Source organism: Pelodiscus sinensis, chromosome 7, assembly GCF_052426305.1.
Source record: "Pelodiscus sinensis isolate ZL-2025 chromosome 7, ASM5242630v1, whole genome shotgun sequence".
In the NCBI taxonomy this organism is placed as follows: domain Eukaryota; kingdom Metazoa; phylum Chordata; order Testudines; family Trionychidae; genus Pelodiscus; species Pelodiscus sinensis.
In genome coordinates this window covers 29811146-29831727 of record NC_143058.1, presented here as the reverse complement: position 1 = coordinate 29831727, position 20582 = coordinate 29811146, and the positions used below count along the sequence as shown (strand labels likewise).

General features: G+C 43.1%; 1 protein-coding gene across 2 annotated transcripts in view; it reads left to right on the top strand.

Annotated features, from left to right (window-relative positions):
• ARL5A (ARF like GTPase 5A) overlaps nucleotides 1-19711 on the top strand; it is a 35176-nt gene extending 15465 nt beyond the window's left edge. For both annotated transcript variants that reach the window (XM_075933400.2, XM_006125641.5), the window contains exons 5-6: nucleotides 14597-14748; nucleotides 18010-19711. In XM_075933400.2, coding sequence (XP_075789515.1) covers nucleotides 14597-14748; nucleotides 18010-18058 — 201 coding nt within the window. In that variant the 3' untranslated portion in view covers nucleotides 18059-19711. The remainder of the gene's footprint in view (nucleotides 1-14596; nucleotides 14749-18009) is intronic.
• The last annotated feature ends 871 nt before the right edge of the window (nucleotides 19712-20582 follow it).

Genomic DNA, 20582 nt, shown 5'->3' with positions numbered 1-20582 from the left:
TCTCTAGGCAATCTGAAAATAAAATGTGCAGAATTGGTAAAATCTTTAATAAAATTTAAATAGCCTGTTATCACCTCAGACATGCCAATCTGCATGGCTTTCTTTGAAATAAAAATGAAAATTATAATTTGACAGTGATAAAGCATGTGATATTCCTCTAAAGTTCTACAAAATCTATAAATTATTTTCTAAGGTTTTCATATTAGAAGTTAAAATGAACAACGAAATCAAAAGAAAACAGTCTGCTTACGATACCACATTTAAACTTAAAATTGTTGAATATGCAGAAGGAACAATTTGTGCTGCTGCTCGTGAATTCTGCATCCATGAGAGGCAGGTAACAGAATGGCAAAAAAAATAAAGCAAACCTAAAAGACATGCCAAGAAGCAAGGAAAAAATGTCCAACAAGGTGCACTTCATTTCCTGGGCTGGAGAAAAATCTCAATGATTGGGTTGTTGAATGCTGACAAAATGGGTACCTTATCACTAGAACTGGAATTGGTCTGCATGCTTGCAAATGTCAAAAGACAACAAATACACATCAGAAAAGCCATCCATGTTTGTTGCATCAGTCGGTTGGTATACTTGCTTCATGAACTATCTAGTCTCTGTCTTCTGCAGCAAACAAAGCATGAAAGCTGACGAGATCTTGAAGAAAAAATTGAATCTTTCCCAAAGGTTTATTGTAAAACATCGAAAGGAATATGCATTTAAGATGTCACAAATATGAAATATGGATGAAACACCGATGACAATTGATCTCCCAAGCAACAGAACAGTAACGGGTGTTGGTGAAAAAGAAGTTTTAATTAAAACCACTGCCCATGAAAAAATGCATTTTACAGCGGTTTTATCGTGTTTGGCCATTGAATCAAAGCTCCGCCATATTATTATTTTCAAAAGAAAAACCTTGCCTAAAAGCCTGAAATTTCACCTGCGCGCATGTGAAAAAGTATAGCTCGATGGATGAATGTAGGACTACTGAATGGCTAGAAAAAGTGTGGACTAAGAGACCAGGAACACGTCTCAAGAAAGCTTCTATGCTTGTTTGGGATGTATTCAGGGTGTACAGGACAGATGAAGTAAAACATATGACCAAAAAAATGAAAACTACATTGATTGTAATACCTGGAGGCTTAACTTTTGTTCTACAACTGCTTGATGTCTGCCTAAACAAACCCTTTAAGAGCTTCAGAGGGGTAGCCAGGTTAGTCTGTAACTGGAAAAACTTAAAAAACGACTAGTATAGCAACACCTTAAAGACTAACAAAACATGTAGATGGTATCATGAGCTTTCATGGGCACAACCCACTTCTTCAGATGAATGGATTTAATAAATGTCCAGTTCCAAAATAAATAAAATAAATTTTGGAACTGGACCTTTATTAACTCAATTCATCTGAAGAAGTGGGTTGTGCCTATGAAAGCTCATGATACCATCTACTTTTCTGGTTATTCTTTAAGGTGCTGCTATACTATTTGTTGTTTTTTAAATTAAACCCTTTAAGAACAAGCTATATAAAATGTGGTGTGACTGGATATGCTCAGTATGACAAAGTTGACAAAAGGTAGGAATCTTATGAAGCCAAAAATCAATCTGGTTGCCTACTGGGTCAAGGATGCATGAGAGTCTATTAGAAAATGCTGTACCATCAACGGACATGAGGGGTCAGAAGACAGAACCATATTTGCTGATGACACAGTGAAGGCTGATAAGGAATCTTGAGTCCGAGGACAACACTGCTGATGTCTATGATGACAATGCAGGAACAGCTATGACTGAAGCTGAATTTAATGAACTGTTTGGTGAATTGGAGACTGATTTTAAAGTCTGAAAAATCCTTCAAACTCTGAAAAAGTTCATTAGAATGATATGAGACATTAAAACATGGACTGAGAATGTCACATACCTTCAAAATTAGTAATTGCAACAGGTTTTTTTTTTTTTGTAGATTGTATTAAAATAAATCTACTAAAACTTGTGTGTTTCTCCTGACGCCAACTTTTAAAATATAGCAGAGACTGCAACATGGTGAGTTCCCAGTCTAGCAGGGCAAACTGTTGTTGTGCTGGGATGTTTGTGTACTTGGACCATCTGCAGGCATGGAGCCTCTCAGCTCTCATTGGCTGCCGTTTATAATTCTCAGCCAATCAGAGCTGAAGGAAGCAGCTCAGGCCAACAGACATGCTGGCTGCCACTTCCTGCTGTTCTTGTTGACCCAGAATGGCAAACGGCAGCCACTGGGAGCTGAGGGGCTTTGTGCCTGCAGACACTCTCCAGGTACATAAAATGCCCCAGTGTGCCATCAGGTTGCCCTGCGGGGCTGGGAACTGAAGTTTGCCGATGGCCCTCTCCCCCGCTAGTGGGGAAAAATGTGACACACAATGACCCAATCATAAGCTGACCCCTGCTCTTTACAGCATGAGTTTTTGCTAAAAAAAATGGCTTATGATAGAGTATATATGGTGAGTCAGTTGTATGACTCTAGGTATTTAAAAGCCCAGTATTTATGCCTGCCATTAGAAAGAACTGGGTTTGTTTAGTTGGGAAAAGAGAAGACTGAGAATATCAGCTTTCAGGTACCTAAAAGGATATTACAAGGAGGAGGGAGGAAAATTGTTCTCCTTAACGTCTGATAATAGACAAGAAGCAATGGGCTTAAATTGTAGCAAGGGAGGTTTAGGTTGGACATTAGGCAAAACTTTCTGTCATAGTGGTTAAACACTGGAAAAAATTGCATAGGGAGGTTTTGGAATATCCATCATTGGAGATATTTAAGAGAAGGTTAGAAAGACATCTGTCAGGGATGAGCAATGGTGCTTGGCCTTACTGTGAAGGCAGGGGACTGGACTTCCATGATCTCTCAAGGTCCCTTTCAATTCTAGTTTTCTGTGCTTACATTAATTTCATTTAGTTGAACATTTTTGGTAGGAAACAATTCGCAATTAGATTAACAATTTATAAATGCCAGTCATAATTATAAAGACACTTTGTTCACTGATGGTTAGTACAGATGTTAATGGTTAACTGGTGGAGGCTGGAACAGCCCCCTACCCACCATGGACAGGGGGCTGTTCCAGCCCTGCAGGGGTGCACTGTGGGCAGAGGCACTCTAGCACAGCTGAAGCAGCCTCTGCCTGTGGTGGGGGTCTGCTCCAGCTCACCCACAGCTGTAGGAGTGCCCCCTGGCTGCCATTTTTATTGATGATAGCTATATATGACCATATTTTGTCCTCTGTTATTTATAAGAATTTCTTCAGGAGAAGGGAACATTGTTATATTACTGCCTGTAAAGAAAAGAGCAGAAGGTTTGGAGCTAGAGATTCCTGAATACTAATCCTGCCACTGAGTCATGTTTAGCCTTAGTCAAGCTGTTTCACTTCTGTCTCATCAACCTTAGGGAATCATAGGAGATTACACATCAATATTAAAAAATACACAAATACTAGTGTTATAAGTTTCATCATTCCCACTTTACAGCTGGAGAGAGTGGAGTTAATTGCTTGGGGATCACATATAGGTTATAAGTATCAGGAATATACTGACTTTGAAGTAGAGTTATAAACACCTCTGGAATGAAGATTGTTCAGAACTCTGAAATGTTCATAATTCTGAACAAAATCTTATGGTGGTTCTAAGTTTACAACTTGAACATTGACTTAATACAGCTTTGAAACTTCACTGCAGAAGAAAAATGCTGCTTAATTTAATTTAATTTTAAACTGAACAAATATGGAAACTGTTTCTTTGCCTGGTGCAAAGTCTGTAGTTTCTGTTTAACAGCACTGTATGGTGTGTGTGCATTGTGGTTTTGTTGTTTGTTTGGGGAGGTTTTTTTGGTCTCTGCTGCCTGATTGCAAACTTTTGGTTTCAAATGAGTTGTGTGGCTGACTCTGAGATTCAACTTTACTGCTACCTGCATCTTATATACAGCTGCTAATTAAATGCAGGGCTTGCTTAATGGAATACTGTCAATTTGATTTTGTTGTAAATTAATAAATTAAAATATATACTTTCTGATGTAGCACTCCTTGGATAGTATGTCATGTCTTTAAAAAAATCCATAAACTCTTAATGTTAGCAGAATAAACTTTGTTTAGAACTTTTAGCTCTCCTTTCTGTCCATATATTCTGCTTATTAGTAACAGCAGGAGGTGAAACAGATCAAAAACCTTCTTTTAGGGCTTAAAGAAGGCTGTGTACTGTGATACTCCTTACCAGAGGATGTGATGAAGACTAGGACTTTAATAGGGTTCAAAAAAGAACTAGATAGCCATTGATGGATATAATCTCCATGAATCTATTAGCCAGGATGGGCAAGAATGGTATCCCTAGCCTCTGTTTGTATGGAAATGAATGACAGGAGAAGGATCATGTGAGGATTACCTATTGTGTTCCTTCTCTCTGGGGCATCTGGTATTGGCCGCTGTCGGCAGACAGATTACTGAGCTAGATGGACCTTTGGTCTGACCCACTATGGCCGTTCTTACATTCTTATGTTTTCTCTAACCATGAATGTTTTTTAAAAACTTGAATCTTTGCCATTTTCCATCAAAGGAGGATACCAAAAAAAGTCTCTAATATTATGTATTAATCTTAGAGACAACATTTTTTTTGGTATCCTCCTTTGATGGAAAATGTAATACAGATGTTTTTAATATCTTTAGACTTTGATATTAATGTTGTGTTACATGTTGGGGTCACTAGTTCATATTGATCAGCATTTACCTGTTGTGTGATAGGCTAATGTAGAGTACTAGGCCATGATTCCTCATCGTGTAGCAGATTGGCAAACAGCTGCGCCTGCATGAGGCTCTGCAGTGATGTAGCACTCTGACCTCACAGTATACAATGCAGGAGGGCAACCTTAGTTTCTACTAAGGATATGTAGTTATTTAAGGTTGGGCATAATTGAGGTTCCGTTACTTGCTTTTTCTTATAAGTAGTTTCAATTTGATGCATTGAAAATTCTATTTTAAATCAGATTTTATATATAGGGTTTTAGGTTTACTAAATGTAAAACTGGCATTAATGAGGCGTACTAAGATGAAATACAGCCATATAAAAATGCAGAACTATGTACAAAGTAACCAGGTGGTACAGTGCAGGCCAAGCGGAAAATCAGCAATATGGTATTTTTATAATGTCCATTGTTAGAGGCGAGGAGAAAACATTTAATCCAAAAAACTGTATATATTATATAGGTGATCATGGTATTCTATAGACATGTCTAAGAGCAAACAAGAGAAGATCTCCCTTTAACTTGGACTTCCATTTGTAATCCACAAACGAGATTTTAGAATTTAACTAAGACAAAATAATCTGTCATCTTTGGCCTGTAGGGATGTAAGTAAGTAGTCAACTACCCAATAAGTGTACACTTATTGGGTAGTTGAGTTGACTACTCACATTTTCCCCCCTTTGCTGCCTCTGTGTCAGAGGCAGCAACGGGTGGGGAAGCAGGAGTTGGTCTCTATGGTGCCATCTGCCCCCATCCTCGCTGCTGCAGCAGCAGCATGGGGGAGGACAGGCAGAAGGTGGTGCTACTGGCTGGGCAGGCAGCTTGGCTCATACTAGGACCAAACCCCACTGCAGCTCTGCAAATTAAAACACAGTAGGAGCTGAGCAGCCTCTCTTCTTACCCCACCCCCCGGCTCCTACTGCATTTTAAATTGCAAAGCTGCAGTGGGGTTTAGTCCAGTTTGGACCTGGACCTGGTGCAAGCAGGGACTGAGCTGGCGTGCCTGCCCACCCAGCTCCTACTGCCTTTTAAATGCAGAGCTCGGGCAGCTTCGCATATAAAAGGCAGCAGGAGTTGAGCGGACAGCTAGCCAGACTCGTGACGGGTTTGGGACCAAACCTTGCTGTGGCTCTGCAATTTAAAATGCAGTAGGAGCCAGAGAGCAGACTTCTGATACAGAGCCAGCAGTGTGGAGATTGGGAGGTGATCAAGGGGTTCCCCAGGCTCATTGGTTAACTGTACATGGTTACATTTTCATATCCCTAAGTAATATCTGTTTGCAGTGCTGTTGTAGCTGTGTTGGTTCCAGGATATTAGAGGAACAAGGTAGGTGAAGCAATAGCTTTTATTACGCCAATATTTTGTTGGTGAGACGGACAAGCTTTCAGCTTTTCACAAAGCTCTTTTTCAGGTCTGGAAAGATACATATAGTGTTACTAGGGATATAAGCGAGTAGTTGACTACTCACATTCCCTCCTCCCCACTGCCTCTGTACCAGACGCAGCAAGCGGGGTGGGGACAAGAGCCAGTACAGTGGGGAGCCCTCTTTCCCCTGCTGTGGCTCTGCATTTTAAAGTCCCAGACCCAGTGCGAGCTGGTATTGAGCTGGTCTTGTTCAATTCCAGCTCACAGTGAGTCTGGATCCCCTATCTGGGGGTGTGAAGGGTGGTCCCAGCGGGGAGCTGGAACACCTGCGGATGGGTTGCTGGACCCGGGACTGAGCCGGACTTGCTTAGTCCTGGCTCATGCCGGGTTGGGGGCTTACCCCCGCTGCAGCTCTGCGGTTTAAATGTAGTAGAAGTTGTGCTGCATGGTGCTCAGTCCAGGGGGTAGCTTCTGGACTGGGCGCGTTCCCTTATCAACTAATCATGTAGTCAGTACAAATTGTATCAACTGCACGATTAGCTAATTATCTGCCTCTTAACATTGTGTCACAGCTAAATACAAGGTGGAACAGATTATTTACCATAAGTAGTTAACACATACCTATTATTATGGGAGAGTTGGATGCTGCTTTGAGTTGGTGAGTGTGTGTAGGACAGTGGGTATCAATTCGTTTCAGTCCACGGACCACCAAGCCAATCAAAAATGTTTGTGGACCACCTCCTTTTTGAGACATGATAAAAAAGAGCAGACAACGAACATTTTGGTTTGAAATTTATTTCTTACTAACAGATTTTTGGAATTCGTCTCGTATCTTCCGTAAATGATCGAGAATTTGTGTCTGAATGGCTTCCTTTTCCCCGAGCATGGCATCCAAATATGGAAATTTGAACCAAATTATTGCCTTCGACTCTTATGATCCGGAGTTACAATTTGTCAAGAAAAGCCTTGATGATGCTTTGGTGAGAGAATAGATTTGCACCTTTCCCTTGCAGCTGAAGATTCAGTTTGTTCAAGATTCCAAAAATATTGACAAGATATGCAAGTTCTAAATTTGACTGCGTCAGCACATTTCGGAATTCCTCTTTCCCTTGAGCCTGGAGAAATAAATCCAACTCCTCTCTCAATTGAAAAACTCTGTTGAGTATGTTCCCTGCTGACAACTACCATACAAAAATGTAGAACAGCAACACATCAAAGTCGGAACCCATGTCCAGGTAAAAATCTTTTGAACAGCCTGGTGTTCGGAGTCGATGATTTGATGTGATTCACCACTTTCACCAACCCTTTGAAAACGGTGTTCAGTTGATTAGGGAAATGTTTTTGACGCCAAAGCTTCCCTACGAATGAAGCAATGAACTTCAGTTACCATTGGAGCGTGCTGTTTCACCAGCATTTGGAAGCCCGATCTTGAGCCCAGCATGGCAGGTGCACCATCAATGGTGACACCCACAAGATTTACCCAATCCAGACCATGTACTTCAAAGAAATTGTTAACAATTTCCATCACATCCTGAGCCTTTGTGGTGGTATCAAGAGTCTTACAAAAAAGAAACTCATCTTTGAAGTCTCCCTCAACCATGTATCGTGCGAACACCAATAGCTGAGAGCACAATGTGATGTTGGTCGATTCATCCAATTGTATGGCAAACAATGGAGACCTCTTTATTTCATCCACAACTTGTTCACTGATGTTCTGTGATATCTCATTTATCCGTTTCGATACTGTGTCGTTAAGAGACAGCTATATCATTCAGCTTCCTTGCTGCTTCCTCGTCAAGAAAGGCTGCACCATCTCTTTCGCACAAGGGAGCACAAGTTGCTCTACAATGGTGTGAGGCTTCTTGGCCTGTGCAACTTTGTATGCCACAATGTAGGAAGCGTGCACTGCATTGCTTGTCTTATTGTAGAATGCACTAGTAGAGTTGAGGCGCTGCCATTTCAGACCTGATAACCGTTGCTCAAAATAATCTTTATCCTTTTGCAACAAGTTGGGGTGACACTTTTCGAGATGGATTTTCAGCTTAGTCATTCTTAGTCATTTCATTGAGTCATTCCCCAAGACTTTGAAACAAATAACACATTGTGGCAAATCTACGCCTTCTTTTTCTTTACAAGTGAAGCCGAATTTGATGTAGTCCCCTGAATACAGGCAGTCCCCGGGTTACGTACAAGATAGGGACTGTAGGTTTGTTCTTAAGTTGAATCTGTATGTAAGTCGGAACTGGCGTCCAGATTCAGCCGCTGCTGAAACTGATCAGTTTCAGCAGCGGCTGAATCTGGATGCCAGTTCCGACTTACATACAGATTCAACTTAAGAACCCCAGGCATCCCCAAGTCAGCTGCTGCTGAAACTGATCAGCGGCTGATTCCAGGAAGCCCGGGACAGGGTTCCTGTAGTCAGCCACTGGTCAGTTTCAGCAGCGGCTGACTTGGGGATGCCTGGGGCAGAGCAGCTGGGGTGCTGCTGGGTTGGTCCAGTAGCGCCGCCGCTCCTCGGCGCTACTGGACCAACCCAGCAGCACCCAAGCTGCTCTGCCCCAGGCGTCCTGATTCAGCCGCTGCTGAAACTGACCAGCAGTGGCTGAATCAGGACGCCTGGGGCAGAGCAGCTGGGGTGCTGCCGGGTGGTCCAGTAGCACCCAGAGCGGCACTACAGGACCAACCAGCAGCGCCCCAGCTGCTGTACCACAGGCGTCTGGAGCAATGCCGCGGAGCACGGGAGCAGCGGGACAGCCCAGACGCGCCGTGGCTGTCCTGCTGCCCTCGGACACCGCGGCTTTGCTCTGCTTTGCTCCCCGTCCCCCTGGTCTGCAGACTAGGAGGACGGGGAGCAAAGCAGAGCAGAGCAAAGCGGCTGAACACGCGGGCAGCGGACAGCCCAGACACACGTCTGGGCTGTCCGCTGCCCGCGTGCTCCGCCGCTTTGCTTCCTCTCCCTGGTCTACTGGAGACCAGGGAGAGGGCCCGTTCGTAACTGCGGATCCGACATAAGTCGGATCCGCGTAACTCGGGGACTGCCTGTACTTGCGCTTGACATTTTTTCCTGTCGTTGCCATTATAAACAAACTACACCACACCTGTAAAACAGGACATGTAACACAGGACGAATGAAACAGCAATCGCTCAGCACGACGGCGGCAGCTACACTGATGCTCAGAGCCTCAGACGGAAGTTACTGGCAACACAACGTAGTTGCGTCCTAGGTTATGCAATGAATGATGCGCCGCGTGCTTGTGAATACGGTGTAAAACAGCCTAACAGTGGCACCTGCTCATGCCGTGTGACTTTGGACAATGTTCCTGTGAACCACCGAAAGAGTCACCATAGACCACCAGTTGAGAATCACAGGTTTAGGACTTGCTTAGGATAAATGAAGATGGGAGGTTGTTTGAAGGCCAGAAGAGGGGATTCGGGAAAAAATGTCTTTTAAGATGTGATCTCTGTCTGCTTGGACTGGAAGTTGGGCTTTGAAGCCTCAGGATTGGTGAAGTCTTGAGACCCCAAGTACCAGCCTGAACCCAACTTCAGTGCGCTGTGCACAGCTATTTTCAGAGCATTAGTGCAAACCTTGTTAGCCTTAGTCTGATCCTGGGTGGAAGGCTCTTTCCAAAATGCTGTGTAGATATCTTTGTGTGAAATGCTAGTACAGACTAATGCACCTTGTCCACAAGCCTTAGAATGAATTTGTGTGGATCCACAACATATTTTAGAGGTGGAAAAAAACCTCTATAAACAAAATTGGTAGATGTTTTTATTGCCAATCAATAATTGCTAGACTAGCAGTTACTCTTATATTTTCTAAATTTCGGTTACTCTTGGAAAATATATCACCAGTATTTATTTCTGGATATTGGAACCTTTCAAAATTCTAAGAGCAGAATGTATGTTGGCACTTAAGTGAAAGATACATATGTGAATGTTTTCAATATCATAAACACTTCTAAATTAGAAACCTAATATCATAGAATCATAGAACCATAGAGCTGGAAGAGACCTCAGAAGGTCATCAAATCCAGCCCCCTGCTCTAGGCAAGACCAATCCCAATTAAATCAACCCGGCCAGGGCTTTGTCAAGCCGAGACTTAAACACCTCTAGGGATGGAGACTCCACTACTTCCCTAGATAACCCATTCCAGTGCTTCGCTACCCTTCTAGTGAAATAGTTTTTCCTAATATCCAACCTGGACCTCTCCCACCACAACTTGAGACCATTGCTCCTTGTTCTGCCATCTGTCACTACTGAGAACAGCCTCTCTCCAGCCTCTTTGGAACCTCCCTTCAGGAAGTTGAAGGCTGCTATCAAATCCCCCCATACTCTTTGCTTCTGCAGACTAAACAGACCTAACTCCTTCAGCCTCTCCTCATAAGTCATATGCTCCAGCCCCCAATCATTTTGGTTGCCCTCCGCTGTAACCTCTCCAATGCGTCCGCATCCTTTTTGTAGTGGAGGGCCCAGAACGGACACACTACTCCAGATGTGACCTCACCAGAGCCGAATAAAGGGGAATAATGACATCTCTGGATCTGCTGGCAATGCTCCTCTTAATGCAACCTAATATGCCATTAGCCTTCTTGGCTACAAGGGCACACTGTTAACTCGCATCCAGCTTCTCATCCACTGTGACCCCCAGGTCCTTTTCTGCAGAATTACTACTTAACTAGTTGGTCCCCAGCTTATAACATTGCTTGGGACTCTGCACTTGTCCTCGTAGAACCTCATCAGATTTCTTGTGACCCAATCCTCCAATTTGTTTAAGTCACTCTGGACCCTATCTCTGCCCTCAAGCATATCTACCTCTCCCCCTAGCTTAGTGTCATCCGCAAACTTGCTGAGGGTGCAATCCATCCCCTCATCCAGGTCATTAATAAAGATATTGAACAAAACCCGTCCTAGAACCGAACCTTGGGGCTCTCTGCTAGAAACGGACCGCCATCCTGACATCGAGACATTGATCACTACCTGCTGGGCCCGGCCTTCTAGCCAGCTTTCTATCCATCTTACTGTCCATTTATCCAAACCACATTCCCTTAATTCTTGCTGGCAAGAATATTGTGGGAGACTTGCTAAAGCCTTGCTAAAGTCAAGGTATATCACATCCACTGACTTTCCCACGTCCACAGAACCAGTTACCTCATCATAGAAGCTAATCAGATTGGTCAGGCATGACTTTTCCTTTGTGAATCCATGCTGACTATTCCTAATCACTTTCCTCTCTTCCAAGTGCCTCAACATGGATTCCGTAAGGATCCCTTCCATGATTTTTCCAGGAACCTAGGTAAGACTGACTGGTCTATAGTTCCCTGGATCGTCCTTCTTTCCTTTTTTGAAGATGGACACTACATTTGCCTTTTTCCAGTCATCCGGGATTTCTCCTGATCTCCACAACTTTTCAAAGATAATGGCTAAAGGCTCCTCAATTACATTTGCCAACTCCTTTAGTACCCTCAGATGCATTAAGTCCAGACTCATGGATTTGTGTACGTTTAGCTTCTCTAAATAGTTCCTAACCTGTTCTTTACCCACCAATGGCTGTCCATCTTCATCCCATCTTGCGTCACTTAGCGCATTAGTCCGGGAGCCCACCTTGTCCGTGAATACAGAGGCAAAGAAAGCATTGAGTACTTCAGCTTTCCCCACATAATTTGTCACTAGGTTACCTCCTTCATCCAGCAGGGGCCGCATACCCTCTCTGATCACCTTCTTCTTGTTAACATGCCTGTAGAAACCTTTCTTGTTATCCTTCACATCCTTAGCCAGTCGTAATTCCATTTGCACTTTTGCCTTCCTGATAACCCTCCAGCATTCTTGACCTATACATTTAAACTCCTCCCTGGTCATTTGTCCAAGTTTCCACTTTTTGTAAGCTTCCTTTTTGTGCTTAAGTTCATCAAGGATTTCCCCTGTAAGCCAGTCCGGTCTCCTACCATGTTTGCCTCTCTTGCTACACGTCGGGATGGTTTCTTTCTGTGCCTTCAATAAGCCTTCTTTAAAATACTGCCAGCTGTCCTGGACTCCTTTCCCCTTCATGTTAGCATCCCAGGGGATTCTGCCCATCAGATCTCTGAGGGAGTCAAAATCTGATTTTTTGAAGTCCAGGTTGTGTATTTTACTACTCTCTTTTCTTCCTTTGGTCAGGATCCTGAAAGCTACCATCTCATGATCACTGCTTCCTAGGTTGTCACCCACCTCTACTTCCCCTATTAGTTCCTCCCTGTTTGTGAGCAGAAGGTCAAGCCGCGCATGGCCTCTGGTCAGACCTTTCAGCACTTGTACCAAGAAGTTATCCCCAACATTCTCCAAAAACTTCCTGGATTGCCTGTGTACTGCTGTATTGGTTTCCCAACAGATGTCAGGGTGATTAAAGTCCCCCACGAGAACCAGGGCCTGCGATTTGGAAGCTTCTCTCAGTTGTCCGAAGAAAGCATCATCTACCTCATCCAGCTGATTCGGTGGCCTGTAGCAGACACCAACCACAACATCACTGCTGTTGTTTGCTCCTTTAAACTTAACCCATAGGCTCTCAACAGGTTTTTCTCCCTTTTTATACTGGAGTTCAGAGCAACTCCTCCTTTTCTCCCCTGCCTGTTCTTCCTGAACAGTCTATACCCTTCCATGACAGTGCTCCAGTCATGCGAGTCATCCCACCAAGTCTCTGTTATCCCAATTAAATCATATTTCTTGGACTGGGCCAGGGCCTCCAGTTCTTCCTGTTTGCTGCCAAGGCTTCTCGCATTAGTGTACAAACACCTCAGGTAACCAGTTGATAGCCCTATCTTCTCCATTCGAATCAGGGGTCCTCCTTTGTTGCTTGTTCCTCTTTGCATTTCTTCCCGGTATCCGACTTTCCCACTCCCCTCAGAGTTTTGGTCATCGTCCCCCGATGAACCTAGTTTAAAGCCCTCCTCACTAGGTTTGCAAGCCTGCCCGTGAAGATGCTCCTTCCTCTCTTCGCTAGGTGGATCCCATCTCTTCCTAACAATCCTTGTGCCCGGAACAGAGTCCCATGGTCAAAGCCCTCTCTGCGACACCACCTGCGCAACCACGCATTTACGTTCTCAATTCAATGATCCCTGCCCAGTCCTTTCCCTTCAACAGGGAGGATAGACGAGAACACCACTTGTGCTACAAATTCTGGGATCCTTCTTCCCAGTGCTACATAATCTGCAGTAACCCGCTCAAGGTCATTCTTGGCTGTATCATTAGCTCCCACGTGGAGAAGCAGGAAGGGATAGCGATCCAAAGGGTTGATCAATTTGTAAGCCTCTCTGTCACATCCTGAGTGCAAGCTCCCAGTAAGCAGCACACCTCTCGAGATTCCAAGTCTGGACGGCAGATGGATGGCTCAGTCCCTCTTAGGACGGAGTCCCCGACCACCACCACCCGTCGTTTTCTTTTGGGGGTGGTGTCTATGGAACCCCCATTCCTAGGACTATGCATCCCATGCCTTCCAGTAGATGGTGTTCCCTTCTGGTTTCTTCCTTGTGAGGTCCCTTCCAAAGCATTCAGCACTGCAGAGCCTGTGGAGAGAGCCTGAAAGCGATTACTTAGCTCTTAGCATTGGAGGATTCACATGCTCGCCTTTTTCCCCTTCTAGAAGTTACATGCTGCCAGTTCTCTTCCTGGTCCCGTACTGCCCTCTCTGGCTCTTCTACCTGCCGTGCTTGAAGGAGTAAACTCTGCCTTCTGTTGAGGAAGTCTTCATCCTCTCTGATCGAGCGTAGGGTCAACACTTGGGCCTCCAGTCCTCTAATTTTTTCTTCCAAAATGACAACCAGCTTGCACTTAGTGCAGATGAAATCCTCTCTTTCTTCCGGGAGGAAGACAAACATGGCACACTCTGTGCAGGTAACAACAGCAGACCTATCACCATCCATCGCTGCTGTCCTGGAGAAAGGATTTAAAAAGAAAGGCAAGAGAACCTCGCCCTCTTCCCAACTCCCTCTCTAAACTCCCTGTTAGCACTCACCTGTTCGCAAGCTCCTTGGTGGCTTGCCCACTGCCTTATAAAGCCCTGGAGTGCCTGAAAGTCCCTCCCCCTAACAAAGATCAGCCAATCAGCAGAGGCTTCTAGAATTCAAACTTTAATTAGAAGCCAACAGTTTTCACCTGCCAATCATAGCACACACTCCATGAAGGGGAGGGGGAGGGCAAAGGGGAAGTGGAGGGGGAAAAAAAAGCCTCATTCACAAACACGGGAATAAACAAACAAAACCAAAAAAAACCACACACCAACCCTCACTCACAAACACAAGCTCAGCACACAGCAAGAAAGCCCCAATAACAACACACACTTCCCTCAAGAGTCCTGTATCTGCTTCTCCTTTACCTGGAGAACTCCCTCTCTAAACTCCCTGTTAGCACTCACCTTTTCACAGGTGAAATATAATCCTGAAATATCTGTGAAATAGTATTAGAAAAATAATGAAACCTCTAAACATTTTCTGGTCTATTCATCTTTCTCTTTAGGACTTAAAGAAAGCAGGGTTGCTTATTTTTGCTAACAAACAAGATGTTAAAGAGTGCATGACGATAGCTGAAATATCCCAGTTTCTGAAACTAACTTCAGTTAAAGATCACCAGTGGCATATCCAGGCATGTTGTGCTCTGACTGGCGAAGGGTAAGAATTCTTCTTGTGAATACTTTCTGAATAACATTAGTGCATGTATCATGGTATGTGGAGTATCCATATGTTGTTTGATAAACATTGCCTGGCCATGTATTGTGGGATCTGAATCTCAAGGCAAAATTGAAAATACCTTTTAAAACAATTTTTCGTAGGGTCCTGCAACAAATTCAGCAACGTACAGAATCTTTGAGGAGAAAAAAAAGAGCTGCCCTAGAGACTTACTATCCCTGGGAAAAACGGACTTGTATTGTTTTACTTTTTAACAAAGGTGTAACTCCTCTTATTAGTCTTTGTTAAAGCACACACCACTGGCAGTTGTGTTGCAGTTTACAATGCAAAGCAAACATGTTTGGGTGATTAGGAGTGCCTGGGGAAACCCTTATTGCAAATGGGAAGGTCAGGGCAGGCTGCAAAAGGGAAAGCAGGTCCTTCCAATAGTGGTGGGTAACACTGAAGGTAACCTTCTCAACCTGTCGCAAACTGTACTTCTGATCCCTCATGCTGCTTTTCAAGAAGCAAAAAAGAAATCACAGTTTTCCAGTTCTCTGATTCCCAATCAGCATCTAGGTCCAATGTAGTGAGAAATTATTTTAAAACTCTGCTCACACATACAAGATGTTCTGATCTGAAAGGGCCAGTCACATTACTAGGTCAATATAGATTTGGTTCTTACCCAAAATGCCATGCTGCCAACCAATTTTTTAGTGTCTAAGGCAAGGGTGGGGAGCTTAAGGCCCAGGGGCTAGATGCAGTCCTCGACTTGCCTGGATCTGGCCTCAAGGTCTCATGGCTCCCTCCCCCCAGCATTGGGGAGCCCATGCTGGAACTCCAGTCCCTGCTGCCATCCGCCCAACTGATTTTTCTGTCTGTCAGCGGCCCCTAACTTAAAAAAAGTTCCTCACCCCGTTCTAAGGGTTTATTATAAAGAAAAAAATAAGAGATGTTAAATGGTCAAACAGCCACGTACATACAGCAACTTCAAAGTTCATCAGGTTCTGGCAATGTGGTTGAGTTTGCTGGCTTGCAAGTCTCTCTGGAACACATCCTCAGTTTGGATACTCACTCAGTCCTTTTTTCAGAGCTTCATTCATAAAATGTTGACTCCAGAGGTAGGGAGCAGGGATGAAGACAAAATGGAGAAGATGTAACTGCTTTTTATATTCCTTTTGCCATCTGGCTTCTGTTTTCTTTGTACCAAACACAAGATGCCTACCCATGGCCTTGAAAGCCTTAAAGCTTTGTCTGTAGGCATGCCCCTTTATGCCTTGCTGAGTATAAAATGTGTCCCTTGCCTTTTCTCAGTGAATCAGGCAAGCAGGCTACGCAGTCCATTACCAAACTGTCTTTAGGCATCAGAAGGATAGCACACATTTGTAATTCAGACATGCATGTTCATATCCAAAGAAAATATCCTTCAATCAAACTAAGTTCAAATCAAGGATGTTAAGGTCTAGTCAACTATTCGATAAGCAAATGCTTATTGGATAGTTGACAAGCTTGTCAACTAGTTGCTCCCCCACCCCTTTGCTGCCTCTATCAAAGAGGCAGCAGAGGGGAAGGAAGGAGTACTTCAAAGAAGCAGCGCCGCATGGAGCCTGGGGCCAGACCCCAGGCTCAACGCGATGCTGCTGCTTTGATATGCTGCCACGGGAGCCTGGCGTCAGGCTCCTTGCAGCATTTCAAAGTGGCAGCACCGCACAGAGCCTGGGATCAGCGGGGAGTCCCCAGCTGATTCCGGGCTCCATGTGGCACCGCTGCTTTTAAACATCATGGGGAGTCTGACTCCTGGCTCCCACAGCATTTCAAAGTAGCAGCACTGCACAGAGCCCAGTGTCACCAGGGAGTCCCCAGCTGAACCTGGGCTCTACGTGGCGCTTTCACCTTTAAAGGCGGAGACACCTATCAACTAGTTGATTAGTCAATGCAAAATGCATCAACTATTCGATTAGGCAGTTACCTGCAATTTAACGTCCCAAGTTCAAATAGCATTTTTCTTATTTTCTATATCTGTACATTTTTGGTTGTTATTGATTAAAGTAATCCCATTGATTTGTGTATGTATGGTGAAATCAATGTTAGCCAACATTTAGTGATAAAAATCTAATCCAGGGGTCTCAAACTCTCAGCTTGCGGGTCATCCCTGGTGGGAGTAGTTGTGCAGTCTGGCCTGGGAGACCTGGATGGGCAGAGTATGTTTGTTCCTGTTCCCCAAACCCCACTCCTTTCTGCCATCACTTGCACGCCATCCCCTGAGGGACGCAGCCTCGGGAATTACCACGGGGGCTGGTGTTGGGGCAGCTGCAGCAGTCGGGCCCTTCACACTCGCTGCAGCAGCAGGAGCTATAGTGAAGTAGAGTAGGGCTACTCAACACGCAGCCCGCATGCAGCTCTTGGCCCATTTGTTTGTGGCCTGTGGTGTGGTTTGGGTTTATGCAGGGGCTCAACACACGGCCCTCAGGTGGGATCCTTTGGACATGGCCTCCACTGGGAACATGCTCCACAACGGCAAGAATCTTCCAGGCAGGGTGAGCATTGAAAGATGCAAGTGGAAAGGCTGACTGGAACAGACAGGTACAGGTGTCAGCATTTCCAGCCCCCAGGGAGAAGGTGCCGGGAGCGCCAGAGCATTGTGGGAAGTGCTTTCTATTCATGCCTGTCAGTGTGGAAGAAGCTATTTGCATATATATTTGCATGTATATGCAACTACACTTAAATTGCTCCCCTTGGCATGTGCTGTGAGTATCATTGCGGCTCCCTGGGCTTCCAAAGTTGAGTAGCCCTGAAGTACAGCCTGCTTGGTGAGTGCACTTGCTCCACTTTCCTGCAGCACCCATCAGGGAGTGCAGGAGGCATAATCGCTGCTGCTGCCCCATGCCAGGCTCTCCCTTCTCTGGGAATCCCGGTGGTCGCACTCTCAGGGGATGAGAAAGGGAAGGGGCAGGATGTGAGGGATGGGAATAGACAGCCTCTGGCGTGCTGGACTCCCAGGCCGGATTATGCAATGGCTCTGGCGGGGGATGGCCACGCAGGCTGGGAGTTTGATACCCTGATCTAATCCTTTCAAGCCTAAACCATATTGTGAAGGAGTCCTTAATGTAAACTTCTGTTATTTTTACTACTGTGTAGAATGGAATATTATGGTTGCAGGACTTTCACAAACATATGCTGTCTGAAAGTTCTGCTTAAAGTTATCGTGACAATATTTGTGGTCAGTTTTTATGCAAAATACATATTTTATTTTTTTATTTACAGATTGTGCCAAGGACTTGAATGGATGATGTCGAGACTTAAAATCAGATGATTTTTAATTATCTCTTTGCACCGACATTGCATAAAATGCTGTACCAATGGATACCTGGTTTACCTGTGCTTATGGTAACCTGGAAATTAATGGGTTAAGTGTATTTATAATAAAACTGAGTTCAACTTTATTTTCTACATTATCACCACCACTTTGAAAACAGATGAAGATGAACGCTCTAGTTTGTTTTCCCATTAGTTTCCTCAGAAGATAGGTTTAAAAACTGTGGTTGCTTTCTTCTCAAGATAAAGCCACTCAGGACTCTACGTTTGGTGAGTATGAAGTGAGAGGAAGGAATTTTTAACTTTACATTTTGTATTCCAATATAATCCTCCTAGTTGAAGATGTTGGCCTCATTATTCCAGTAAATTAGCAAGCAAATCAGTGGTATAGGTATTAACTTTCTAGTATTTTAAAGACTTATTGAAATGTACTACAGATAAAAAAAAATCCCTCTGTGTACTGTACATATTTGTGCATATTTATACCTTAAATTTAGAGTAACTGAAATCTGTTCAAGAAAAAGTGAATAACACTGAATCTCCATGTACTGAGTACTAATGCTGAGATTGTTGACGTCACAACTGTTTTTCTTTTGTTCTCTGTACTGCTCTAACCATCACCAAATAATTGGTGCACCATTTCTTTATAAAATGAAATCTCTTAAGACTATTGGTTTTTAATCTCTCTCATATGTATGCTCTACAATGGGGATGATCGCAAAAAGGAACAGTGTGTCTGAATGTGGATTTTATACTTTGTTCAATATCGGCAACTAACTGTAAAAATTTGCTAAAAGGTAAAGAATCCAAAAAGGTAGCATCCTCATTTGTTGGATAGATCAGTCTAAAAATACCTGTGTTCTGCTCTGCTTTGTGCCATCACGTTGAATGTTTAAGATATGTAGTCATTTATGATAGATTTCTATCTAGGGGATAAAACTACAGCATTAATAAAAGGGAAATATGTATTAGTTTTCCTTATGCAAAGAAGTGACCAAAAAGTGTGCTTGATTGTTTGCACCAGAAATCTTACAGGCCAATCTGTTTTGTATTAATATGTTTTCAGAAAAAGAGGATACTGAGTGGTAATAATCCAAAATTGCTGAAGTAGTTACTTATATGTGTGTAAGAAACTGACAGGGGAGAGGGGAGTATACATTATTCCACTGTAACTGATGCTTGATTCTGCTCCTGTAGAAATCCATGTGAAAACTCTAATTGAATTAATAATGCATGTAAATGGTACTTCACACAGAACATGGAAAGAACTATGGGAGTCATGACTATCCTAACCTTCCCATATTGGCAGATGGGAGAAGTGTTGGGGTCCTAATATGTAAATAGTTGTGAACCACTGGTGTGAATTATTTTTGATTCTTCACGAGAATGACACTGGGTGCTGCAAAATGTTTTTGGTACCATAAAATCATAGATAATCCCAGATTTCCTGTCTTATTCTGTACTTGTGTATATTTAAGTAATATTGTAAAAATTAGACAACGTTTAAGGACAAGATCATTTTAAACCTGGCTTAATTTTTAAGATGGTTATGAACTCATCTTTATAAGATGAGGTTGTGAAACACATCCAGTTTCCATTTAATTTCATTTATTTTATTTGTGTACTGTATTGATTAAAATTTTGACATATACTTCATGGGGACAATGAGGACAGTTTCCAAAGTGTGTATTTAATAGTTGAGTTGTCCCAAGTTTGAAATGCAGCTTTCTAATGTAGTCATGACATCCTTTTGTTAATTGTCTCTTAAGTCTTCTGTTATGGCCATTTTAAAAAATTCATTTATTTACACAGAAAACATGTACAGAAGTCATTGTTATTAACTAACTGGTTTATTGCATAATGTATGTTTTAAGGAAAAATAACAATGCAATGACTGTTAGTTTTATCTGCAGTTGTTTTCAAGAAACAAAAATTGAATCCTTGAAACACAGAAAAGAAGAATTCTAGGTTTCTTAGTCTAATAAAAAAATAAAATGCTGGACTTCACCACATTCATAATGTTCATCTTTGGAGTACCATGACTGTTTTTCCTAAATTTTTCATGTTTGAAGTGCTTTATTCTTTTTACCTGAATTTCTGTTGATTTAAGATTTTAATTTTTATAAGCTAAAAGTCACTGTTATTAACAGAATGTGAAATGTAAACCAGTATTCATGGACAATTTAAAAATATTTTCTTGGAATTTGTTGTTCTTATACTGTTTAAGTTTTAAAATATTTGCCTAATAAGTAGCATGGCTTCTGGGAATCTATATGTATTTTTCTAAAAGCATGACTTGCGCCACAAATAGGGTTGGTACCTTGTAATGCATGTGGACTATCTTGCCTCTTCCAGGTTGCAGAGAAACAATCCGTTTCCATTTCTGTCCCATGCAGTAGCTGATCAGACATATAACTTTCTATTTCTGTTGAAGTGGTGGCAAGTGGCCCCCATCAGGGGTCAGTATCTTACTGTATGCACAGGGCACAACATTCATCCTCAATAAATTGTTCTGCCCCAAA